The sequence below is a fragment of the Pomacea canaliculata genome, linkage group LG14, assembly GCF_003073045.1.
Source record: "Pomacea canaliculata isolate SZHN2017 linkage group LG14, ASM307304v1, whole genome shotgun sequence".
NCBI lineage: Eukaryota > Metazoa > Mollusca > Gastropoda > Architaenioglossa > Ampullariidae > Pomacea > Pomacea canaliculata.
The window spans coordinates 5,848,929-5,876,136 of NC_037603.1; the positions used below are offsets into that span (position 1 = coordinate 5,848,929).

A 27,208-nucleotide genomic window follows, 5' to 3' on the forward strand; every position below is an offset into this window, starting at 1 on the left:
GCTCTGAGAGATGATAAAATTTTAAAAGCTGCACGAAATTTACTGAAACTGAGAAACTTTTCCAAGCTAAATATTGTCATTAGTTACCACGCAGCACACACCTTGGAACTCCACAGCTTGATTTAATAATGTTTTGATAATTAAAAGATTTGATAATATTTGTCCTCACCTTCTATTTCAGCTTTACCTGACACCTGTACAGCACTAAACTTTTCTTCTCTTTCCCATTTGTGTTAAAATTTAGGCAGGATTGTCCAATAAAATAGTGCGATAATAGTGTCACCCGTTTGAATTGTAGGCAGGTCATAGCTGTTTTTAATTACATGTTTACTGGTTTATTAAGTCATTTCAGTGCATCAGATTGTTAAGAACTCTACAGTAAGTTTTGTCTCATAAAATTAACCAGCTGTTATTACCCTTTTAATACATGTATTAGAAATTGTATGATCATATCCTCATGGCCATGAGTATTAGTTCAATAAACTGAAATCCACACAAATATTTACTTATGCTTCTTGTTTATTGCATACTCTATTATTCTATATTTCATGTGTATGTGTGTGCACACATTTAGGTGTTAATTAGATGTGTCTGCAGGCACATGCATGAATGCGTACATTTCTGTGCATGCAGGCATGCAAGACTTCATTCAAGATCACTGTCATTGTTTCATCTGAGAGCAAAACCAACAAGAAGACCATATACAATATATCTTTAAAAATCCAGTTAACTTATGAAAAGAAGTGAGTATATTAAACATACAGTTTAAAAAATTATGTTCACAGAAATGATTTCTGCTATTACCGCCGTCTTCCAGACTGGTACTTGGCGCTTCAGATTGTTGCATAAAAGAAAACATTTGGCAATCTTTGCAGAAACTGTTTCTGTTTAACAGTTACCGTCACAGATAATTCTTGCAAGACCTAGGTCTTGTTCATCCATAAAGACTAAAAACGGTAAATTATTGAGCTAGTCAGCAGTCTGCACAAAACTGAGACTAATTAGCCTGAGGGTAAGAGAGACAGTTATTAACGACACAACAAATTGCTTACAAAGGGAGAGAAAAGCAGGGAGTAAAAAATCTGCAAGGGTATCTCTTTACTTTCTGGGCTTTAAGCACATTATATATAAAAAAGATGTTCTGCTGTCTGTAGTATTTTGATAATATCAGAACCTCTGTTTAAGACAGTAAATCTGAGTTCTTCATATTAATTCTTGGGTTCAGTAAGGTTTATTTAGTAGACAGTTGTTGTTCCAGCTCAATGATCATTTCAGCAGAAACATTACATTTCAAGACAACTGCAAGTGAATCATACAGTGGCTCATCCGTTTTTGCATTCAAGTGAATTCAGTGAAGAGGAGATTGGTGTTTATTGCTGCTATAAAACAATCAGCCTACATTAAATCACTTTTAGCATGCACCTTAAAGATTCTTTAGCTTTTGGAATGAGTTTGTGTGATAGCTGATGGAAAAGTGGAAAATTTTTACATTTAAACTGAAAAATCATGCTATTGAGAAATGTCTATCACAAAGTTTCTGATCTTCACACACAAAAAAATCCTTTACACATTTTGGCTTTTTCTTATCATTATGGCAGTTTGTACAAATATATTGTCTTTGTTTGAAAAAAACCCTGTGAAAACATGAAAAAACAACAAGAATTTCTTGTAGATTATCTAACTGCACAAATAACTTACACATATTTATAAAGAACATTTTATAATTTACAAAGGAAATATGAAAGTACATGCAACCAACTTCACTGACACTTGGCTCCATAAAAATCATTTTTCAGAAAGATCAATTGTCCTTGTAAAAGCTGCTTTCAAAAGACTGATCACCTGTTACCAGCTTTCAGCTTTAGAACTTAAAAGACTGAAAATTGTCAGCTTTTCACATAAGGTGTCAGTAAAAGAACTGCAGCTGAAACATGTAAACACAGTACTTGACTTTTCACTAGGAAATAAAAAAGACACAACATAAGGCTAACACAGAGAATCTCTAATTATTTTCACTCTAAAAGAAGCATCCTTAAGAAAAGAACGGTGAAGTCAAAGAAACATTAGGGAATCGCTTTGTAAAACACAGGTGTTTGGATCAGGTTAGCACTGCCATACAAATGTATTTCTACATCCAGTTGCTTGCCGGCTAAAAACATGGCATGCGGAGAACAACTTTCTATCAAACAAATGTTGTGTACCACTGTGGTTCTCCTGGTATCTACATATTTCTGGAAGCCAAGCAAAATCAGCAAGAAAGGCTTCATAAGGACATGCTTATGATAAATGCACAGAAAACAAACCAGGCAAACAAATGACACAACACATTTACAGTAATAAACAGCAAAGGCCCTGCCATTTAGTAAGTGACTGGAGGAGAATTAACTCATGAGCTGAGTAGTATAATCATTTTATTCAATACAAATCTGATTTGAATGTAAGTGCTATTTTGGCTAAGCCCTGGCTCAACCCACGAATGAGCTTCACAAATATACACTACCCATCCTTCTCCACCCTCTCCTACAAACAGCAGGTAAGATTTGTTTGCTTGCTTTTATTGCGCAACACATGAGTGAGCATGCAGGCAATGCTTGAGGCAAGACCGAGACCTTGAAAGTTACAGCAAATAGTCTAAAACATAGTTGAATGATGAGTGTTCTTTTATTAGGGCATGGTTTGTGGATATCAAGCTGTAATCTGTGATGGATTTCAGAGCTTGAGTATGAAAATGTCTGCAGGCACATTCATCCATCTCATCAGCTCGAGTCACCGTGCTCTATTGGAACCTGACCACACACATTCTTGGCATCTTCTTCATCTGGGTTGAACTCGTTGAAGAAAGAAACTGGAACTTTTTCACGTTTAAAGAGAAGTTCACGTTTCCAGGGGGGCATGCTCTCCAGCTCTGCTGGGTCGATGTTGAGGGCAGCTGGGACTTTATCACCTTTTGGTTTTGCCATCGGTGGCGGAGGAGGGTTGTCTGCCTTTGGAGCTGATGGTGCTATTTTTTTCAAAACTTTGGGTGCCGTTTCTGTTGCTACTACTGGTTTTTCGGAGCCTGTCTGCTCCTGAAAAATAAAGAGGGAAAATAACTGCTGTTATCATTAACTCTGATCAAGCATTGACCCTCACTTGTCATGATGAAAAATATTTATCCACTGACTATAGATCATGACTATTACTTTGTTTAGTGAGTAAATGCTTGGGTTTAATTAGGATCAACAGTTAGCTGACAGAGCTGAGCTGATGTATTCTGAAAAGTTTCAAGTACCTCCTGATCTTTCTTCTGCAGCAAAGCTCGCTTCCATTCTGGTACATTCCTCCATTTGGCAGCCTGTTCTCGATCTTTCATGATTTGTTTCTGCAGACAACAGCTAGCATGATACTTCTCAATTTGGTAGACACAAACATAAAATTTTATATTCTTTTGACTGGTTAATTAGATTTTCCACACCTTTCTTGGTTTTTCACATCTTCTGCATATCTTACTTTCCTCTCTCTCACACACACACACACATATTCACTCTTACACAAAAGAATGCAAGCATCTATACATCAAATCTGTGTACAAAGGCAACCATAAAGGATAAATGACAGACAAAAAGAAAAAAGAAAGAAAGCAGTATATCCTGTACTCACCACATACTCCTCTATCTTTTCTCTGTTCTTCTTCTCAATCATCTCTCGCTTCCAGTTGGGTGTTGCCTTGGTTATTTCCACCAACCCTGGGCACTGGGTGAGGTCTGCAACAAGCAGTGTTATCATCTAAAGAAAAACATGGTCCCTTCAACACATTTTCTTCAGCACATGTTTGTCAGCCATTATTATGTCAATATGCAAGCTTAAATGCGAGAAGCAGATGTATGTTGGGTGAGAAGCTGTGCAGGTTTGGGGAACATCCTTTTGTGACTCACTGGCCTTGATTCTCTTCAGGACAATGATTCTGATGTACAGTCTCATTCTTATCACTACAACACAACAATTAACATGTCTCTACCACTAACATTACCACTATTATCATCATAACCACTGATATCAGCACAGATCTGCCCAAGTAATGTGGAAGAAGATATCTGTCATGCAAAAGCAATGTCCTATCAATTTGAAGGGCATCAAAAGATGCACACACACACAGTTTGAAAAACTTCCAACACCTTAATCAGGAATAGCAACCACCTGGGTGCAAACTTATTTGGTGGAAATTTATGGCTTTCAGGACAAACCTTACTCAGACCATTTGTCCTCATCATATCCCCCAACTATCCCTCCATGTCCTGCAGTGTAACAGTGTACATCTTTGAATGATCATGGCAATGTGGGATACCGCATTCACTGACTGAGCTGGCCTATTTTGTCTGGTGCTAGACTTGTATGTAGATGCAGATGCAGATGTGATAAAATGGTTCTTTCACAAACATTGAAACCAAACAGCAACATTTCGCCCTGCTTCAGTACATATACACTATCTATTCCTTTATCACTAACACTGTTAATGTTATGCCATGTGCTACACTCCCCCCAAAAGCCAGCAAATACCAGACACATGTGTAAACATCTTATGAAACCTGCCAAGACCAAGTTGTCCCGACTTCTATCGGTGGCACAAAAGAGAGCAAAACGGACATAAATAGTGAGTTATCTCTCCCTTGCCATGACATTTTTTTTATTTGTATACTTCCAAGATTTCTGCACTTCACTTCAATCTCCCTAACACTTCCTGCAGTTTCTGTTTTCTATTCCTATCCTACATCTAAGAATTCTACACTTTACTCCAGTCTTCATGTACGTCAATGAATTTTTGTTATTTCTATGTCCCTGTGCTTGTGATAATTTTTACATATCACTTTCACCTTCCTCTACTACAGTGAAATTTCATATTTCACTCCTATGTCCCTTCGGTTGCAAAACTTTCAATCTCTATACTTTAAGCTAGTCCTAACGGTTGATTTCAAATTCCACACCCACCCCTTCCTCACTTGCCATTCACACCTTTCCCTCAGGTCTTGTTCCCTATAGCCAGAACCATCAACCGGCGTGGAAAAAAGAAAACAACTGAAACACACGACAATGTTTACTGTTCTATTGTTGTGGTGAGACTGAGCAAGCAGCCTCCATCTCCCCTGTCACACTATTCCCACATTTCACCAGCTATATCTTGCCACCATTTCCCATAATTTTCTCACGCCTCTCTCCGAATCTGCCACCTCATCCAGGAAACTTTTTTTAATTTAAAAAAGCTAAAGTCAATACGTTAGACCTGCGCGTTGACCGTTTGTTCTGAGCTGAACACTGTGGTGTTCTCAGCACGTTCCCTAAAGATAAAGTGTTCTCCCGTCGTAACGTGTCACGCCGCCATCGCTCGCCACATGTTCCCAGGTCCCTCTGGCAGCCCCGGCATCTCCTCAACTCTCACATCGTATTAAGCCTCTCACCCAAGGCAGACGGCAGACGCACCTTCCAAATTTTTCAGTGCACTAGAAAGGAGAGGAGGGTCAGGCGAGAAGGAAGGAGTCTCAAGCTAAAAATAGCAGGAATGCGGTGTTTTTTCTGGTGAGTCGTGATTCGTCTGATGTCGGAGTCTGACGGAAGCCGCAGTCCTGCAACACCTGGTGGTTTCAATTTTTGGAGTCCGACAGATTTGACAAGGAAAGAAGAGCCGGAGAGATTAATTTGTCAGTTGAGTAGCCGTTAACGAGTGGGGTGGGGTTAAGGGGAAGTAAGGTTCCACTAAGTTCGGATATCGGGGTAGCAGGGAAGCTGCAAGAAAATGTGTGTGTGAGAGTGTGTGTGTATTATCAACGAATCTGACTGCATATTCGATTTTTTACCGAGCAACATTCTTGAACGTTAACTTCAAAACAGAAGTTTAAAAAATTGGTGTTAGTCTAATACCAAACCCTTTTTAAGAACCCGAAAATAGTAAACAGGAAAGAATTAGCGCTTTGATAGCTTGCTCTACCTCTCTCTCACGCGCGCTCAGGAAACAATTCCCACCCACACAACTACGCACTTCAAGGGTAATGACAGTATGGTACAGCTGTGAGGGAAGTGACAGTATAGCACAGCTGTGAGGGAAGTGACAGTATGGCACAGCTGCGAGGGAAGTGACAGTATGGCACAGCTGTGAGGGAAGTGACAGTATGGCACAGCTGTGAGGGAAGTGACAGTATGGCACAGCTGTGAGGAAATGATAGGTACTTACCAATATCTTCTGGGATTTCTATGTCCATCTTGCTAAGCGCTGCCAAAATCAGGCTCTCTGAAACAAACAGAACAAATAGTGCTCAGTATGACTCATAACCTTGCATCGATCTCTCCGGAACAAGCACATACTGAATGTACCTGGTATTATTCACAACAAATGTGCTGCCACCCCCAAACGACTACACAATACAGAAAATAACAATCTCCAAAACATGCAACAGAATTCTGAGAAACAGAATGCATCACGCAATTCTACGATGAATTTAGACGATGCAGTATCATCTGAAATAAACACAAATAATATGCAAATCATAAGATTTTGACACATGCATAGACAATTAAAATTAAACTGATGTTGATTAAGGTTACTAAGTAAAATAAGATAAGGAATGTTTTCATCTGTAAACGAGAATCTCAGAATTCAACACTTTCTTATAATTCAGTCGAACGTCTATAGTTAATAAAAAGCAAGTGCATAATTCGGATAAATAAAGGGTTAATACTATATACATATAAAAATATTTCCCTTAGTTTCAACGAGAAATCCAAATGTTTTAAAATGACGATTAAAAAAGTCCCAATGTGTATGTAATTTCTGTGCTATGTATATATGTAATGTAAATATGTATATGTAATATAGCTAATAATAATGTGTTACCTGAGTAATTTTATATATAATACATATTACATGAATAGAAATTTAAGGGCGGTCTAAACAAGAAGCGATTACAACCTGTTCTAATTAGACAATGACAAGAAAACAGTTTAGCTTTTTATCCCAAGAGGAAAATATATCTGTTCAATCTGCAAAAGAATTTGTCTCTATAGTCTACAAGAATATTCTTGTCAAAAGATTATCAAACATCTGCTGAAAATGTATCACAGTTGAATGAATATTATCACAGTCTGCAAGCCATTAATGAAGCAGACAGGATAGTCTGTAAATCCTCTTCAAGAAAGTCAACAAAAAACTTTCAGTGACCATCGACACTGGCCTTATATACATAAGTAATTTCTCCTTGTCTTTTTATTGACATGAACCCTTTCGTTCAGGAGGGCAAGGTCTCAGTTCTTCACATCATCCAAACTTACCTGGCGTCTCTTGAAGCTTTCTCCCTACTAAGCCATTCTCTCACCTGCCGGGATGAGGCAAAAGGAGGGGATCACTAATAGATTGTCTGTTCATATTATCTCTTAACTCAGGCGTTAATACGAGCTCATGCACATAATTTCATAACAAACCCTCCCCACCCATTCACTCTCTGACCCCTGACGAGGTTTTAATATGACAGCGCGCGCGGGTGTACTTGGCTGCTAGCGAGTTACACGTCACAAAGATGTATGTATATGCAAGCTTTGTTGTTTCTCGACCACGTAAGGCATCAAGAATGCGGAGACGCCATATTGTGCTACACATCTTGTTCTGGCACCATCAGCTGGCTGTGTGGTGTGGATGGGGGGCCCAGCGCCATGTTAGCTCTAGTTGATGATGGTGGTGGGGAGGGACTGTGAGAGCTCCCTCCTTCAGGCGGACAGGCACTTCCTGCCATGTGGCACAGCAGGACTGTGTCAGGTCATGACACGTGACACACTACGTGATCTTTACGTGGTTATCAATAACACATCGTCTTGACGCTCATATGATCGGCGAGCGCGCGCACACACACACAAACACATAAATTCACAAACACCCGCCTGCACACTCAGCAACATGCAAGCCTCCCACACACCTTTGAACATCTAAGCCTGCAGCTGTGTCTTCTCTGTGAAAACCTGGCTGTGTGCTGTTGGTCCCTGCCCAGCTCCACCTAGATAAGACAACAGGCATCTGACATTGTAAAGTATTTGCCGAGGATCCACGGGAAACAACTGTAGGTGAAAATGCCAGACACCTCTCCAAGACAGACGAACACCAGGGACTTTATCAATAGCCTGATAATTGCGTATTACGAACCGAAAGGAAAAGAATTCCACCTCTGCAGCAAAACAGACCGCCTCCTCTGGAAGAAGTGAGATGGGAGGGTTGTGTGTCCTTTCAAGCAGAAAAGGGTTATTTATATCGGGTGTCTGTTGAAATCAGATGCTAATTTATTTGAGATACTATTTATTAGAGCAGGTGCGAGATATATCGTTCACCTTGGGAAATACAATTCAGTTTCTGTGTTGTAGATTCTTCGTCTAACCTTCTTTTCCACGTTCAGACTGTAAAAATTATGTCCCCCTCCTAGCAATATACTAAAAGGAAAATCTAATGCCGTTCATATTTTCAGAAATGTTAGGTGCCAGTGTGTGAAGAGCTTTTTCATATAACTTATAAGCCTGATCGAGGTAAGTATTATTTGGTTTTGATTTCCTGAAGGACATTTACTTCATCGCAAACATCTTCAAGGAATGTCTGGAGACGCCTGTTGTCAGAGAAGTTCGTGTTTACGGCCGGAATGAAACCAAGAGGAATCGAACCTCTGCCCTCTCCTCCTAAATGGCTAAAAGTCAATTGTACCCACAGTACAACACACTAGCACAACGTTAACAACAGGCATAGCTTGTGTGTTGTCTCACCTGACAAAGCGGGCTGCAGCTCCAGGCTGCGTTCAAGCTGCAGCCCACCTCCGGCAGGTAAGCGAGAATAGAATGTGCAGTGCCGTGTGTTTTTGTTGTTTTTTTCGGTGCTCCTATCGCGATCTGACGGCAGTACCTGGCAAGTTTACCTGGCACTAGAGTGGTTACCGCCAGGTTATTCGGCTGCAGCGAATCTCGCTTCGAAAGGTAGGCTGGACAAGCCAGGAATTCTGGGATATGCAGCACGCGAGGAATCTGCTCCGTTTTCAGAAGCTAGAAATTTTAATGAGAAGAGTTCCTCGCCCCCTACACAAACTAGAAATGTTTAGAAACAATGCCTACTACCTCAGACAACAGAGATTTCTGCAGTTCGCTTCACAGACCGATCAGAAATGAGAAGACCATGCCCTTCCAGAAAACACGATCAAGGTTTCTGCCAAAATTTATTTTTTAAACCTGAAAACTTATGGAGTATAGAGCACTTTTTCACGGTTATATAAAGGTCGGAAGTGAAGAATTATGTTAAAGGGACCTCTGTAATCCTCATAGCAAAAGTCGTAGAAGAAGAAATCGAACAGAAATATCGTTAGAGAGAAGGTCATCAGCATTTCAAGCCACAAACTTTTTATGTTGCTGGACTACCTGTATGTTGTATCAAAAGGAAACTTGATTCAGATGATAATATTTCGGACAAAACTCAAGAACGATCACAAGGTTAAGCACCTGAGAAAGGTCGATGGGTCTGATCTTTTCGATTCAATTATTGACATTCAAAATACCAAAACAATGGATTTAATCTCACACTTAACCCTCACAAATGTCTTACAGCAAGAAAGGGTATATAGCATCTGCTAGCCACCCTGCCATGACCCATCTGCTATCCATTCCGCGATGTTAGTGATACTATGATTCTTGGACAACCAAGGAGCTGACATTTGCATGTAAACAATACGCACATCGATCACCTATTTCTGTAGACACAATCTAGGTCTAGCGATGATATCTTCCTTATCGTCTGTAGACAAGGTCATGAGCTTTTCTTGATCATCTTAGTGACTTAGTCGATTAGTATGGTGCATTTCTACTCAGAATGCTTCGACAATCTGGAACCACAAGTCAACAATCTTGCCAACGAAGTCCACGATGTAACTGACCCACACTAGTGATCACTTACATGTCAAAACAAATGTGACGATGTTAACTCACTGGTCACGTGTTGCCTGCGAATGTCAGAAGTGTTTGTAAAATAAAACTGAATGTGACTATAAACTTTGCCTACACACGTGCCAGTAAGAAGGTCTGCTGGGGGTAACAAGTTCACCATTAAAATGTTGCCCCCGTGGACTCAATCTCATGATGAGTGCCAGCCACCAAAATCTGCAAGACATCTGTACACAAGAGGGGATTTCCCACCTCCCTGTACCCCGGGTTTCAGGTGCAACAGCTTCCCCTGTGCAATCCCTTTACAGATTCTCCTACCAACCAGAACCTCAACATATACATATCAACTGCTTATCATGCTTAACGATGCCCAAGATGACATAGTTCTACGGCCTCAAGTCTGTATGCCTCATGTCAGGTCCAGAACCATGCCCGACTTTCAGGACTAGGTGGCCGCGATCGTATCTTGCTCACCGCCACAAAAATGTCTGCTAACACGAATCACACCCACAAAAATAGAATCAGAAACTCGCTATGGTGAGCCAAACCACACACACAAAAAGAATAAAATAAATGTCGCACCAACACCACACAAATTCACAAACCTCTCCTCCCTTTGTTGCTCTCTCCCTGACACACACATGCACGCGTGCACACCATATCATCTAGTGCTTGTAACGGTTGCTACTGTGGGGCCTTTGTTCTTTGTTATCAACACTCTATTAAGCGAGGAAATAATGGAAGGCTGTGTAGTGAGCTGAGAAGTTAGTGTATACAGCTTAGTGTCGGAGAATGTAATGGCAGCAGGATACTGGCTTTGTACTCGTTGACTTGCGAGGATTCCATTGTTCAGTGTAGGATGGTGTGGTCCTCGACAACAGACTGCTTAGTGTTGTTACATTAGTGTTAGCAAGCTGACTCTGTTGATTTAAAGTGTTACTTGTTAGTGACAGATTTTTTTTCAGTTAATGCCTGTTTATTCGTTTGTTGTGTTTTACCCCGTGACATCAACGAAAGCTACATCATAGACAGACTCCTACTTCATCCAAACAGCAAAGCCAGCAAGTTATTTAGCTGTTTAGTCAACAAGGGCGACTGACAAGAAGGAAACATAAACGAGGATGATGGGTGAGGAAGGAAAAAGTCCAGGAGGCTGAAACACAAGGCTCTACATGTATATTATGAGCTCGTCTTCTCCCCTTCCCCACCCCAGTGAACCACTCGAGAGACGGTGCGCAGTGAAGACCTTTGGGCGCTGAGTCAGTCGCTTGCCTGCTAAAAGTAAACAACATTGTGCAAGGAACACACACACGAGAGACCGCAGTGTAAATACGAACTACAGTGTGTTTCTGTGTGTGTGTGTGCTTAAAAAAATGTCGTGACTGTTCGCGAGGTAAATAAGGGAGGAAAATGCACGTGACCTAGTCTCATCATGTGACAGCGCACTAGCGGACTCGATCCCTACTCACTCGTCATCCTCAAAATAAAAGGTCCATTCCAAACTGGTTAATTACATGGTGTTTCCATGTGGGTCTTTGCCCTCTTTATCTGGTTCTCGAAATTCTGTGGTTTCTCGTCGCCAAAAGCAATAAATAAAAAAGAAATTAAAAAACTCAGGAACAGCGGTCTTTCTCTTATCTTATCCAAGAAGTTTAGAAGGAAACAATCTCTCTTTCTCTGTCAGACATTCCTTCAAAAAGTCTTTAAAACAGTTTAACATCCCGGGATCATAAAGACGCAATTCTATTTTCTGTAAATAAAGATGTCAACACCATTTTCCGATGCGCACCTCTACCTCTTCTCCGGCAAAGCCGATTACCTTGAACTGGGATCCAGACAACAGAACAGAAACATGTTGTTTCTCCTTTAGTTTCTCAACACTAATGATAAACCTCGCAGGACCCCCGCCTGTCCCGGTGCCAGCACAGGGCTCGTGCCACGTCGGTTAATTTTAGTCCGCACTCCCTCCACACCACCACCCGTCTCCCTACCCAACAGTAACTTTTGTCATGATTCCACTCGACTGTTTCGCTTTCGTGGGTCTCCATCCCTTTCCATCCGGCATCTACCCCCATCCACAGGAAGCAGCTCGAGGGGCAAGACCCTTGAATCCCAGTTGCCCGTATTTATTAGAGAACGGTTGCAGTAAATTCGTGTGAACAGAAACTGACTGAAAGCAAAATCAGCAGGATTGGTCGGAGTGCAAAGTCGGTTTGTGTAGCAATTCCTAAAGAATAAAGTCAACTTGCTTAGTGTAGTTAGTGCAGTTAGTGCAGCATAAATAAAAACAACTAAGTCATGATGCCTATGGCCAACATAACAAAGTCGTCCTGTGTCAAGGTATCAAACAAAACATAGCTTGCCGAGGAATATCGAGCAGAACAAAGACAGTTGCCTAGTACTTTCCAATCGTACAAAGACAACTTGCCTAGTATAGTGTACAGTCATCACTTGTGATCACTCACAAACGACAGTCTGGCCCTCATACCATATCTGGAACCATTTGAACAGAAAGGTACGCAGTAGCTCCTGTGCAGTTTGAACTTTCTTTGCAGGGTTTTCAGCCATTCCACCTCGTAACCACGAGGCCCATTAGACCTCGTTTTGGAAAGCCGGAAGAGCCGCGAGTGAATTAGGTCCATAGACACGCTTCAGCAATAAGACGGGGCGCTCGACGAAACCAGCACCACTCCGAGGGACAAAACAACAAACAATGCGAACGACAGAAGGATGAACAGCAGTGCTGATGACGAATACAAGACAAATGCAAAAAACGTAAATAAGAACTTAGTAACAAGGACTGAGAGTATGATTTGAAAAGAAAGACAAGCAGGGAAGTAGCAATAAGTGGAAAAGAAGGAAGGGTGTGACAAAGGACTAGCATTGTGTGGACTGTTGTTACAAGCAAGGAAGAGGTGCGTTTTCAGTGAACACTTAAAGAATTCAATAGTGAGTAGGTGATAGATTCGGAAGGGGAGAGAGTTCTATTGTTTTGTTGTACAATAACAATATTGTGACCATAATTGTTCTGGTGACAGGAAGAGATAGGATATGGTCGTCAGACGAAGAGCAGGGTTGACTAGCTGGGATGTAAAGGAAGAGAAATAGAAGGAAATAGGGAAGGAGCCTGCAAAGAAATTAAAACACAGCACGGACAGTTTGTAATGAATGCGAGAAGGAATGGGGAGAAAACGAAGGAGTGGCATGGTGCCGTTTCTCCAAGCACCAGACGTGCAGCGGAGTTTGTTACCATCCAGTCTAGGAAGTCGCTAATAATACAATCACTAGCTAAACTGTAGCGAGCAGTTCAGTTCTTGTAAAAATAAAAATAAAATAAAAACACAACATTCTACTATCTTTCTCAGATGTACAAACGCGTACAAAAATGCATAAGTATTACTAACACACAAACATAAAAGACAACACGCACCACCCGCACAAACGAACGCACCCACCATCGCAGACGTTAGACTGAGAATCTCATATGTATCCACTGGAACGAACACCTGGCCAGCCGGCCACATAAAGACAAAGATATTTAACCTGCCTTCTCACCTTGATCAAGTTCACAGCCAAATCCACCACCCTCGTTCAACGGAGACCGCCTCCCGCCACTGTTACGTGTAACGTATATCCTCGCGACCACACTGTCCCCTCCGTCAACAACCTCAGCCCACAGCCAGGTAGTACGGGGTGGGCCTCGTCAGCTGGTCTCGCACAAGACTTTTAGCGACGACGAAGATAACGACGAAGTCACTGAGGTTGACGAAAACAAAAAAATGAGACCACGAGCCGAGCTGGGCTCAGCAAAGGCAAATGCGAGAGGAGGCAGCGCTTCAAGAGTGTTGCGGCGCGCGCAGTGAGGGGCTTGGGATGGGTGGGAGCGCCAGCAGCTCCAGCACGCACGCACGTCCCTCCAACATATACTGTGTGCGCCTACTGCAGCGATCCCAGGTCCCTGCCAACAGGATGGGCAAGAATCGGAGCATGCTGTTTCTTCCTGTTTTCCTACAAGTACCCCTCCTTCATCTCTCTCCTGCGTGCGTGCGTGAGGAAGTCCTAAGTGCCCGAACTGGGTGCCAAATTGGACGGGTTTATTCATCATGCAGAGAAGAGGGGGTAACAGACGTGAAGTGGCCGCTGGCTGGACCCTGACAAGAAGGATTTTTTCACTCGAAAAAGAAACTATCACGGAGTTGGACGGCTGCAAGCGAGGATCCTAATTGTACACTTTCGCTTAAAACTACTTTTTGTTTTAATACGGCGACCTCTTAATAACGGAAATAGCCACCTGAGTCGAGAGGAACACGAAGTGGTGGAATGGTGCCGAAGGTTAAATCAGAAAGTTTGCCTGTTTGCCCAAGTAAGATGAAGTAAAACAGCATTTATGTATTAAAAACTAGCGAGGTGCAGTTTTTTTCCTAATGACAGTAAAGCTCGGTGAAAGATGTATTCCCCAAACCTGATCAATCCTTTCGATTTCGAGATATGCTTCTACAAGCATCAGACATGTGAAGAGGTCAAAATCTTGACCTCATGGTTACACACGAATACACTTAATTCAGATATGCTCTCAGCTCTTCCATTGGTTGAGGTCTTCACATATACAATCCTGACCCCTGTATGTTGCTGATGTCTTTCTGTGCATGGCGATTTTTGTAGGCGTATTTCTCGAGAACGGAAGAATTACACAGATTTTGGTGAAACAATATCTTGCACCAAACTTTACCCAGTCCTAGAAAAATATTGTGTAGTGAACTAGTTCTTTAAGATCCATCTTTCTCCTCGAGTGGTTAAGAAACATTCCATGAGATGTTCTGTTAATGAAACGCTTGGCAAGTGTCCATCGCCTAAAAGAGCGCCGAAGAAAAAACCAGAAACCTCAACTCCCAGTTCACACTTCACTGTTAGCTTTTTAACTGATCCCAATCACGCCCTCAATTTGAGAAAATGTGTTGCAAGCAGCTTAGGGGGACGAAGGGAACGAATGATATTAGCGGCGATTTCTACTCCATCTCCAAACCATCCAGTCAAACAAAAACCCTGCAACAGGAGAAATACTTGGTAAAATCGCCGCCATAGAAAAAATGCAGCCACAGCAAATAAAAATTATGTTTACGTGCAGCAAACGATCGTAAGAAGATGGAGTAATTAATGGTACAAGGTATTTGCGGTGAAAAAGTATTCAGGACACCACTAGACAAAAAAAAAAAGAGAAGGGGTTGGAGCAGATATGACCGACTCTCAATGGATGTGTGCGTGTGCGCGTGTGCGTGCGTGGGTGGAGTGAGTGAGCGCAGAAATGCTCTCCAGCATCTGCGCAGTCAACTCCATCTCCCAGGTGTGCCAGATGTATGTGAAGCCATACCTGTGAATTCATCCACCACCCCTATCTCATAACCCAGTCAATTAAAACTCTTCCTTTCCTGTCTTCCTTCCCCCTACCCCTCCGGCACCATGCCCTCCCCCTCCCTCCCAAGGAAACATCCTTGCCGCAGCTGTTGGGTTCGCACAGCGAGGCGCTCGGACTCCGCACGTGCGGCGACGCTAAGTGCACGCACCGACGCATGCGCCCCCAACTGGCAGCCGAACGTACATTCCCGGGCGCGGCTGACTCACCTGGTCCGGGCGCGCCGTTTACCTGTGGTATTTAGTTTTAGTTGCAAGAGCTTAATTAACCTATGCCCGCTGATCCTAGTGTGTCCTTATTTGTACAAAATGGATTTCGATTCCCAACTTGGAGAATTCCCTAATTGCAAAACCCGCTTTTGGTAGCGAAGCAACGGGAAGTGAAGGTGAGGGTTAGCCTTCCGGAATTACACCTGACATGGTGAGGTGCCAAACCCTGACTTGCTGCCCTGACCCTCTCACCTCACTATACAGCGTACCTGGTGTCACGAAGTGTACCTGGTGTTGTCATGAACCCTGACAGTGTCACGAAGTGTACCTGGTGTTGTCACGAACCCTGACAGTGTCACAAAGTGTCCTTAGTTATGTTGTGGCCCCTGACTGAGAAACAAAGTGAACCTGATACTGCCCTAACCCCTGTGCCACAAAGTGTACCTGCCATTGTCCAAATCCCTGACAGTGCAAGCATAGCACAGACAACCTGTTCTTGAAATCAATCAACAAAAGTTCAGAATCAGTTTAAAAAAAAAATCATCAATCTCCGTTGTTCAATCGCTGCATGGCTTGGCGCAGAAATACGTCCACCATCTCAACGTGTTTTTTAATCGCATCCAAAAACCATGTTTGAAATAGGTTTACTTAGCATTTCACACACGTTGAAATAAACTGTAACCTCCATCTCTCTTTCTTTTTTCCCTTCCTGCTTAGCTAATCTCACCGCGCAATTACGGTGCAGCTGACAAAATAAAAATGGTAGACGAGGAAGCAAATGCAATAAAATCAGACCAAAAGAATAAGACCCCGGATGTTAGGCCACAGCTTCACATAAACTGCATGTGTTGGGCTGCACGACTAGTGTTGTGGTGTGGTACAGATACCATCTGCACCCTGCAGTGTAGTTGCTGTATAGTGAAGCGACAAATTGAGCAACAGGCGTCGCGTGGTTTGTGGGAAGAGGCTGGCGCGCGCGTGGGGGAACTTTTGTGTCAGCACGCGCCTTGACGTGAAGGAAACGGAGCTACATTCAGACAGCGGTGTGAGGCAGGTCTGCCCCGATGCACATCAGCCCCCAGCGATCCTCAGTCAGCTTCCAGCGGGACGCTATATATGGCTCTACGGTGGTAGGTTATAGAGGCTCGCTTTCCACACGACACACAGCTGATTGGAAATTAAAGTAGTGAGTTGGTGAGAACCTTCTCCCTCGCTCTCGCTCCTTCTTTTCTCCCCCCACCACTCACACACTCTTTCTCTCTCACTTTCTTTTCCTCTCTCTAACACGCATACGAATCAGATAGCCTAAGAATATCCACCACACTCCCTCACTCTGGGAAAGTTCTGTGGAACAGAAAATAAAATTGGATCTACACCTGTTCAAACTCGATCAAGACCTTGCATACTGTGGGAATTATCAGAAAAGAGCCCATATGCACACAACTTGAACTATTCCCTCTGGTCAGATGTCTCGACACGGTGCCGTCCCGTTGTCTTGCCAAGCCCTCGGTTTCAAGAGGGTTTAAACCCAGCAGCTGGTGGCTGTGTAAACATGAGCTGCAGGAAAACTGCTCGCACATCAACTACGACGACAGCTTTTATGATAGTGCAGTAGAATGCAGAAGGCGTCCTGCACAATAAACAGAGCTACAATTTCAACAAAATCAAGATGGAGGAGCTTCAATAAATCTGGAATAAGAAGACGTCAACACTGAACCTTGATTAGAGTGGCGGCCGACTGTGGCACCTAGACAAAACCCCGAACAAGGACACCACCTTTTCTCATGTTCTCCCACAGTGCTGGAACAGGTGAGCGAGGAGGAAGGGGTCCTCTAATGACATACCTTGCAACCTTTCCAGACATATCTCCAGACTGCTTCATGCCGACGATGCTGCAATGTAGAATACCTGTGAGTCCACCCAAACTGCAACTGTTGGTTGCAGCTCGCAACAACACATCCAGATGGGAAACTGCCTGATGACAACTTCCACCTTCTTCATTTAAAATACTAAAAGAGATCCTGAAGCTATCAGCAGCCAGAACTTACCCCCAGGAAAATACATCCATGTACCTCTGCATGAAAATAGACAAGAGGCTCACATGAGGTTCACACATCCAGGACATGGTAAGACGGACCACACAACGGCTGTCCCTGATGAAGAAACTCTAAAACCAAGAGGGGAACAAGAAGCACAATCCTCACACAGGTCTACACAGGCAGCCAAGTGCAGCCCAAGCCACCTGGACAAAGGGACATCGAGACACAATGCCCATGAAAGATGGGCCCACAGACCCTTGAACATGTTCTGCAGCTATGCGCACTACACAGACAGACATAGACTGCTGTGACATAGACATAAACTTTTCCCTATTTACAACAAGGGCTACACAAAAAAGTACAATTTTTTTGCTTGTCCTATCACTCTCATAAATGACAAAAATGTATCTTTACTCTCTGTGTAGGCAAAATTATTACAAACGTTTTATCATCTTTGATTATAGAATGAATATTTTAAGGGAAACAACTCGTGTGTAAACAAGAATGAAGAATTGCTTCCCTTGCCTTATCACTAGATTTTAGCCATTAATGTCGTACAGTCATCAAATAAACATTTTGAATCTCCCCAAACATTGGTATTTATGTCCATATGAGCTTAACCATATGGTGATGCAACTGTTTTATATGCTTCCACTGTATGCCTCCTATTATTTGCTTTGTTCAAAGATTAATAGTTGTGTGTCGTGATTAATAGTTGACTATATATATTATTATATATAATATTATGAGGTGCCAACATGGTAGAAGAAAAACTAAATCATCTTACTTAAGAAAAAGTAGCACTTGCTGACACTTTCAACAGGCCTATATCAGCAAAGAACTTGCATTTCCATGTCTTCCACTAAGCATGCAGCTGCTGCTGCCTACTGCTTCTTTTCTTATTAAAAACAAAACTTCCTTTCATATGTTCTTCACAAGAAATAAAGCTCTCAAACCGGCAAATTGCTCAGCCCGAAAGGGGCCCTTTCGAACTCTTGCAGGCTGGGAAAAAGTTGAAGCAGAATTTCATAACAAACAAGGGCAATAACTTGATTAGGAAACATCTTAATTGCTGCAAATGCAACAAACTTCTTTGAATGGTCTGGTGAGGATGGCAAAGGTACATTGTGAAACAAACAGCAAACATGTTCATACCCTCATCTCTCTGTGGTTGCTGCTGTTGCTCGGGATGATGTTGAACTTCTAGAGGCTGAGTGGGAGGTAACTCCTCAACAGTCTTTTCTTGCTGTATCTCATCTGAAAGAGGATTGTCCATATTTTTGCAAATTACGCTACTCACAAGACCTCTGAATTACAAGCCTATCTATGTATACATTCAGTTTAGTCTTCTGACCTGTGCTGGCTATGTGGGAAAGTTAGTAATAGTAATAAAATGTTAATACTGAATGTTTATTTATAGAGCACCTTAACCCACCAACAAAGGCTGTCTCAAAGTGCTTACACCATGAACACACACTTATTAGTAGGTATCTAGTCTTACAAATTCATTTACCATCATTAAAATCATAGCAAATCCGTCTCTCTCTCTGTAAAACACACACACACAGAATGAAGGAAACCAGAGTACCCGAAGGAAACTACCAATGGGAAGCCCTGTAAACAGGTGTCACATTCAGAGAGAGGTATGTCGAAGCTCAGATACAAACCCATGACACTCAATTAATTCTCTGTCATGTTGACAGGCACTTTAACCACTACAATGGTCAGTTACTCTGTCTTCTGTCCTGGAGAGATCACATGCAGATTTTCTCTCTCTCCCTTCTTCCTCTATTCTCTCCCCTGTTTTCTCCTTGTTTCTCGTCTACCCTCTCCTTCTCCCTCCCTCCTTCCTGCTCTCTCTCTTCCGCTAACTCTCTCTTGATCTCGCATGCACAGCAGAGAACCTTGGAGGAGTAGGATACACATTCACAGGTAATAATTGTGTCACCTTGTTGATAAATGTTGCTAAATTTCCCAGATGTTGGTTTCAGTCGAATGCCCAAAGGTGACACACTGTCATCTCCCTCATTAGCAGGCTGGCCAACACCTTTAAGGACCATGAAAATGAATTGCAAAAAGTATCAACAATTACTATTACATTCATAAAAAAGCTAATTTTTATCACCAATCTTTGATTTTGATTCTACCAAATCAAGTATTTTTAGCTGCAAGTGATATACAATTATCTAATATGATCTAATCGAGCCACGAACTAATATCCCTGGACTGCTGGACAGACTCTTTTTTCCAGTTAACTGCTAAAACAAGGCATGAGACAAGAAAGCTTCCGGTTTAGTCACATTCTTTGTTACAGCTTGCCGAGACTAACAGCGGATCACTTTGCAAGAGGCTAAGTGTTGGTCTTGGCAGACAGACAGCAATCCACCTATACACGTCCTTGATCGAGCAATGTCCACCTCATTCTACACAAGAATCTGAACAGCAATTATAAATTTATGTTACTTCTGATAGGTAGGTCTCATGCAACTGGCATTTCAAAACACTTGTATCTTAAAGAAAATATTCTTGATTTGCAAATGGACATGTATCACTTTTCAAAAGCTGTGTCTAGCTTCCAACACTTTTTAAGGATTGTAAACTCTTGCCCCATGAACTTCAATAACATTGTAAATATCCCACCAGTAACATTTGTCCATTGGCTGGACTTCAAAGAAAATTACATATGGTACAGCTTGAGTTTGCAACATTTATATACGGTTTGGACTAAAACTATAACATGACTTAAGTTAGAAATTAACAAGATAAATGGATGTTTATGTGTGTGCACTTGCTTGGTGCAAGTAAAAATATTGTCTTCAAAATAATCAAAAGTATGCATTTGCAGAAAGTTATGAAAATACACAGGCATACTTCTTTTCCTGTGTTGTCTCACCATCACACACACACCCCACAAAGTAACCTTACCATTTTCAGGTTGAAGTGGCTTCCGAAGCTTCATCTGTGTTAGCTCTGCCATCATGCCACTGCTACCCTGGTTGCTATGAACACTTGCCACTTGTTCATGCAATACATTCTGACTTCTCGGGCTTGTGGCTGTTGGTTGTATAAGTGGACCACCTGGTAGTGGAATGATGCGGACTGTGTTTGGAACGCCACTGGATGACAGGATTTCTGGAGGAGGGGGTGGCAAAGGAGGAGAAGGGGATCGCATCTCAGGCATTCCCATCATGCACCGCTCTGGATGCAGAGGGGGCGGAGGTGCAGGGAAGGATGGGGGTGGGGGTGCACAAGGCCGCCCATGAGGCTGCAACTGGAAAGCAGGAGGGTCTGACCCACCATGAACTGGACTGTGACACGAAGATGATGATGATTTTCTTGATGTTGGTGGTGATGGATTGGGCTTGGTCACAATATGATGATGAGAGTGTGAGGGTTTCGTTGAGGTTACTGGACCTGGCAAGACTGCTCCACCTGGAGGATGGCTGGGCCGCTGTCCTTGGTACATCTGTGATGGTGGTGGGGGAGGTTGACAGTGTCCTGGAGTCAAATAAGCTGGTCCAGAGGCTACAGCATGCTGTGTGACACGGATGCTGGTCCACCTGCATGACTTGCAGGAGGTGCTCCATGAGCATGTCCATTCAAACCAAAGCCACTATCACCAGAGCCATGCTTGCCACTGTCAACATGCCAGCTTTCAGGCTCTCCATAAGGTTGAAAACCACGTCCTTGTGTATCACTGTATGACATGTCACCAGCAGCAAAACCTTCCGAAACCACACGTGACCTGTTGTTGTTTACAGGAGAATTTGTACACTGCTGCCTTTGCTGCAGTACCCTTGGGTCTATCCCTGCTGCATAAGAAAACGGTCGACTGTCAACAAAGCGACTGTTGGTAGCTGTGGCAGGGTTGTACTGGTGATGATGCTGATGATGCTGGTAACTATGCTGAGGACTAGCATCAAATACTTCGTTCACTTCGTTGCAAAGGTCAGATGATGAAGTTGATTCCTATTAGAGGACAGCAAACTTTTGTTAGTAATGATGTCCAGCTGCTGCTTCACACTTGTGCAAACAATGGAAATTTAGTAGACAATAGACAAAACACCAAGGTTTTATTAACTTTACTGAGAACATTTCAACTTCTTCATCAGGAAGTAATTAGCATTCAATTCATTCTGGATACTTACATCTTCCCTAAGAAACATAGCATCAATTTCCTTTATGCCGAACCTTGTAAAAGTGATTGACAAGGGCTATCTCCTTTCCAACAATGTTATTTCCTTCCTTCCTGAGATATAATCTATGCTGTTATTCCACTAAAAGCAAAATGCAGTCTTACAAGGAACAGAAAAACCTAGAGAACAAGATGCAGTGCTAAATATTTCTTTTGAAGCATCCTAAAATATGATGCTTATGACAACAACTCATGTAATACTTTCAGAAACACATGTAGTACTCATGAACTACTGTAAGGAATTGTGGTTGTTCAAGAAATAAAAACTCTGCCAGACTTTAGTAACAAATCTGAACTGAAAGAGTTGCTGTATATAACCTGTGTCTCAGTCAACAACAGACAGAACACTGTTGCTCAACCTTTTAGGCAGTAAGGAGAGCATTAAAAAAATGTATTAACATGTATGTTTGATGAAAGGTACTTTCAACAATTTACATTGGGCACTCACAAGAACATTTTTGAGGAAATACATCATCTATGAATGAGGGTGGTTGGTGGTGCAGTGGCTAAAGCCTTTGTCACTATAACAGTAAGAATCGGGTGTTGCAGGTTTGTATCTTGGCTCTGACATACCTCTCTCTAATACCTAAATGTGACACCTGTTCACATGGCTGACCATTGGTTGTTTTCTCCATGTACTTTGGTTTCCTCCACCATTTCTGTGTGTGTGTGTGTGTGATAAAGACTGAGTAGTTATGATCTGAATGATGGTGAATGAATTTAAAAAAACACTTGATGCCAACTGATTAATGTGTGCTCATGCAACTTCAACATACATATGTGTCTTGAGTTTGCCTTTGTTGGTAGGATAAGGCATTCTATAAATAAACAGTTATTATTATCATTATTGAGGAATAACAAGGTCGATCTAGCTCTTGAGACATTTAAAAGTACAGATAATGAGAAAGAGGCAGATGTAGATGACTGCGGGAGATCATCACTGGCACAACTGTTGTTGCCAATATTAAGATGCAGACGTAGATGATAATAATGATGGTGGTGGTTGTGATTAGTGGGTGGTTGGGACAGTAGCGATAATAAAGTCAGAATGAAGGATATATCTATAAATATATTTTTATACACACTTTCCACATCTTAAATTCATATCTGATAAGATCCAGTTTAGGAACAGCATAAATTTATTTTCAGACTAGTGTTGCTTATATAGTCCTAAATCAGTTCAATTTGAAAGGAAATATAAGGGAAATTGAGATGTGCTGAATTGTTTCCACTGAAAATGTCAGGCTGCAAAACAAATTATTTACTTACAATTGCATCAGAAGCACAGCTCTGTGGTAATACAAGGAAGCTGTTGTGTTTTGTCATTGACTGACATCATCCAACCCACTGAGCAAGAGTGTTTATTTCAGTTTCCTAAGAGTGCTATTCAAATGCTGACATCATGCATCAGGAGATCATGATTACAATTTCAAACCTAAATATAGCAAAGAACCTAAATACAGCGAAAAAAGCTTGGCAAAGTAGAGAAGACTAGACTGACAGAAAATGCCTTTCTTGTCAAATGTGCCACCTTAAATCACAAAGAGGGTCAGTTTGTTTTCCTTCACCAAAGAGAATGAAACATGGTGGCCCATAGAAGCCAGTATGCAACTATGTTTGAGACACAACAGTAAGTGAGTAATTCATTCAAAATTCAAAATTCTAAACTGAAACAATTCAGAACATCATTTACCCTTACCTTTTCCTTTAAGTAAAGATCTAAATGACTCACCCGGCTTGAAATAGAAGATTTGCGGCTGGAGTGTGGCTGAGATGTTAGATGGGTGTCCTGGACTGCGCTCGGGAACAGCAGGTGGAGCCCGTCTGCTCCCAGATCCTGCAAGCTGACAACAGGTAACTCTCAACATTAATGTTCAAAGTTAAAATGGATGACTTTTTTCATGAATAGCCTAAGGTGGATCTGTGCTACAGTTTGTAAGTATTAGCAACATACTCTGTGAGAAATTCAACTGCATTTATGGCAACATTAAATGTGAAAGCCTTTGTATCACTAGAATGGCATTATTATAACGTTGCCTCAATTTAGAGAACTTTCCAAAAATCAGCTTCAGCCTCTAAACTGGAAGTTGTAAGTGACATAGAGTTTGCTGGCTTATCCTGAGCTGCCATACTGCATATTGACTATTACCTGATGGCCATTAGGGGTGGCAAGATTGCAGACAGCTGCATGTGAATACATCTCCCTCGGAGAGGGGGAAAGGCACGGGTAGGTGGGTCATGCAGCACATCCTGAGAATAATACTGCTGATGCTGCTGGTGAAGATGGAGACTGTTGTGATTGTGTTTGCGGTTCATTTCAAACTCTTGTGTTAGCTGCTCACTATGAGAAGGTCCCCCTCTGTGCTCACTGTCACTCTTTCTACTAGTCTGGTGCAAGTATAGGGACACAGCATCCTGGTATGCATCATCCTCACCATCAGCATCATCTGTGGTAAACAAGACCTCATACATCTAATTAACTAGTCTGTCACATCAACAGATCGTTTGTGTTAAGTATAAAAGCACCCAAAATGTTGAAAATAAATACAGAAGTAGCGAAGATACGTCCATCTGAACTAACACTTTTTTTTCTCTTCCTTTTGTTATGTTACATTAATGTCGAAACACAAAAATTTAATGATTAAATCACCCATTATCATTTAGTATTACTATTATTATTACATTGCTTGTAAATGTTTTAGAATGTTAAAAAATTTGTCTGAAAATGATGGCCAATACTGACTTACATATTAAGCCAATAATGTGTAAGAATGCCTTAGAAAGTATATCCTGCATGCCTGACAAACTGTAACAAATTGTATTGCATGATTTAGTGATAGTATGTTGAGTCAGGATTGAGTCAATTGGAAGATGTCTGAGACACAATGGCTTACTTGATGACTGATAATGATAGATGAAAAGAAGACACACATGAGAACACATTTAACATATGCACACTTATCACTTACGCACACATTCACACTACCCACAATTAAAAAAAAATTCCACATTTTAACTCTCACTACTGACCTAATAAACATCTTCCTCATCATTCTCTCTTTGTCTGTTACATACCATTTCTCCTTTCCACCCCCACACACAAACAAACAGGCTTGCAATTCTTCACCACTGAACAAATAAACACCATTTACCATTATTTTCCTTCGCTCTCTCTCTCATGTTGATTTATGTCTTTATGTGCAAATGTATTTTTCTCTTGTTTTTGGCCCATCCCTACACACATGCTGTTGTGCCCTCATCAGTCATACAGGACAAACACTTATGCATCAGGCCTATTACAAAAACTCTATTCCAGCCTTCTCTATGCAGTCCTACTGCTATAATTACACTAACAAAATTACTTCTCTACACAGCCCTGCTACTATCATTACACTAACAAAATTACTTCTGGAAATTATGCATAAGTCAACCCACATGATACACATAGCACTCTAACAGTTCCCCCATTAAAGACCAACTGTATAAAAAGCACACTTTTTCAAAGGACTGGGATTTATTTATTGCACGATGTTAAGTCATAGCATAAAATAACCCATTTTGAACAAGTCGTCAAGTGCAACAGCATATTTAATTGTGCACAGAAAGAAGTCAGAACTGTGGTATCATTACAGGAGATGGGTAGGCTTGCTTAATAAATCTTCCCAATTTCTCAACTGATTCTACACTAGACAACTATATATATACACACCATAATGACACTTTTATTAAAAAACTCAATCTTAGCATGTTGATGTTTGAAGCCTTCTGTCTCCCAAATGGAAATGATTGTTTACCCAGCTGTTGAGGATAAATATATTGCAGACTTACACTGAAAACAATAAAACAGATTTAAAACCCAAGTTTTTGCACTCTGACAGATATTTTTGTTTGAGGTATGCCCAACTAACTACAACTTGCTCTGCTTCCTCTTGAACTTTATCTGCATTTTCCAGGACATACATCTTTTTAACTCCACACACACACAGAGCATGTTGATCATAAAGTTTCTCTAAGCTCCCAAACTTTCCTGTAAGCCCAAACTGCCTAATTCTAATACAGCATATCCTGCTCAACATGTTTATGTAAGAATTCAGTTCCTCTCTCCCTATAACGTATATATATACTGAGTGAGAGAGTGAGAGTGAGTAAAGAAGTTGTCAAAGGCTTGTGAGCTACCCCACTGTCTGTGAAAATGGAGGCAAGTCCTCAATTTGAAACAAACTACATGCAGCTATTTCTTTCCAGCAACATCTTTGTTCAAATAAAAACTCAATATTTGGGAGCTACCTTTAATTTCTAGCGCAAAAGACACAGCTTGCAGTTGCACACCTGAACCCTCCAGCTGGTGAACGCCAGACCTGTAATCTCAAATAATGCACACAGACTGCAGTGGCCATGTCTTAGGCTTTGTGTGTTTATGCCAGAACTGGTTAAAGACAATCTTACAACACAGCTGCTGCCCTGTCTGCCGTGCTTTTCTTATAACATTTGCATAATGAGCTTTCAAAAGCTCTCAAGAGGCCCTTTAACTATTGTTTACAGTCAGAACAAATGGCACAGCTGCATGGTGAGTTAATTTTATTTGCACAATTGGATTCCCTGTCCTTACAATTCATTCTAATCTGCTGCTGCAGTTCCATATATTTGTGTATGGATAAGAAGCCACATTTCTGATGCTTTACATTTTCACCTGCTTACTAACACCTGTTCTACTTCCATCTACAATCTGTATCTTTCATCATCATTCTCCCTACACGCCATGTCATGACAAAAAATCCAATCTGTTAGGTACTTATGGAAAAAGCTACAGGTCTGGGACAGTCATTCTGTTTGCTGCACAGCATCTGCAATGTCTGATGAAAGGCTTTCTTAGGTTAAGAGCTATACTTTGCCCTGAAACTTCTAGACGTTCACTATATCAATACTACCATGTAATCAACTTACTAGGCAAACTGTGCTGCAAGGTTTTTGACCAGTTATACATATTCAATGTAATATGAAGGCTCCATTAGAGTCCTCCATTTGTTTGCCAAAGATACCTCCCAACACACACACTTGACTGCCGTTGCTCATAAACAACCCCACCAGACAACCAGCTTGTTGCCCTAGTGCACTAATGGGAACACTGGTTGCTTGACAAAGGGAAGCGAGCAGGTGCTTTCATTTACAAAGATGCACGTTCACATTTTGGGCGCATGGGAATACTGGTACCTGGTATATGCATGAACACACAGCCATACACAAGAAAACCCTGAATTGTTCATGCTAAATAGTTTGGTAGAAGGACAAGGTTTTTATTCTCAGAATGAAGATGTTAATCTGACTGCAAGCCTGTTCCGTTTTTGTCAGGGTTCAGTGCTCATTGTGCTCAATGCTCAGTGTGCTCAATGCTTAATTTGTATCGATCAACATGTACCCCGACCTCCTGTTT

General features: G+C 41.6%; 2 protein-coding genes across 2 annotated transcripts in view; both read right to left on the reverse strand.

Moving 5' to 3' along the window:
• Nucleotides 1-501: 501 nt before the first annotated feature.
• LOC112554983 (pollen-specific leucine-rich repeat extensin-like protein 1) lies at nucleotides 502-21,191 on the reverse strand. The gene is made up of 7 exons (XM_025223076.1): nucleotides 20,508-21,191; nucleotides 19,531-19,629; nucleotides 18,738-18,839; nucleotides 6,203-6,259; nucleotides 3,640-3,743; nucleotides 3,272-3,361; nucleotides 502-3,068 (listed from the first exon to the last, which is right to left on the reverse strand). The coding sequence occupies exons 1-7, from the start codon at nucleotides 21,046-21,048 to the stop codon at nucleotides 2,757-2,759; spliced, it is 1,305 nt and encodes a 434-aa protein (XP_025078861.1). The 5' UTR covers nucleotides 21,049-21,191; the 3' UTR covers nucleotides 502-2,756.
• The window catches only part of LOC112554982 (unconventional myosin-XVI-like), a 31,785-nt gene continuing 25,647 nt past the window's right edge, over nucleotides 21,071-27,208 (reverse strand). The window contains exons 29-31 of the mRNA XM_025223075.1: nucleotides 23,927-24,224; nucleotides 23,510-23,621; nucleotides 21,071-21,551 (exon numbers count right to left, since the gene is read on the reverse strand). Of these exons, the coding sequence (XP_025078860.1) occupies nucleotides 21,108-21,551; nucleotides 23,510-23,621; nucleotides 23,927-24,224 (854 nt within the window). The 3' untranslated portion in view covers nucleotides 21,071-21,107. The remainder of the gene's footprint in view (nucleotides 21,552-23,509; nucleotides 23,622-23,926; nucleotides 24,225-27,208) is intronic.

What these genes read in the sequence shown, in the direction of transcription:
- LOC112554983 (XM_025223076.1), bottom strand. Translation starts at nt 21,048, where the DNA reads ATGTACCAAGGACAGCGGCCCAGCCATCCTCCAGGTGGAGCAGTCTTG. An exon ending in TAGCAACATTTATCAACAAG is followed by an intron (nt 18,840 to 19,530) that starts GTGACACAATTA and finishes ATCCTCTTTCAG; the next exon opens with ATGAGATACAGCAAGAAAAG. An exon ending in GCAACCACAGAGAGATGAGG is followed by an intron (nt 6,260 to 18,737) that starts GTATGAACATGT and finishes TGTTTGTTTCAG; the next exon opens with AGAGCCTGATTTTGGCAGCG.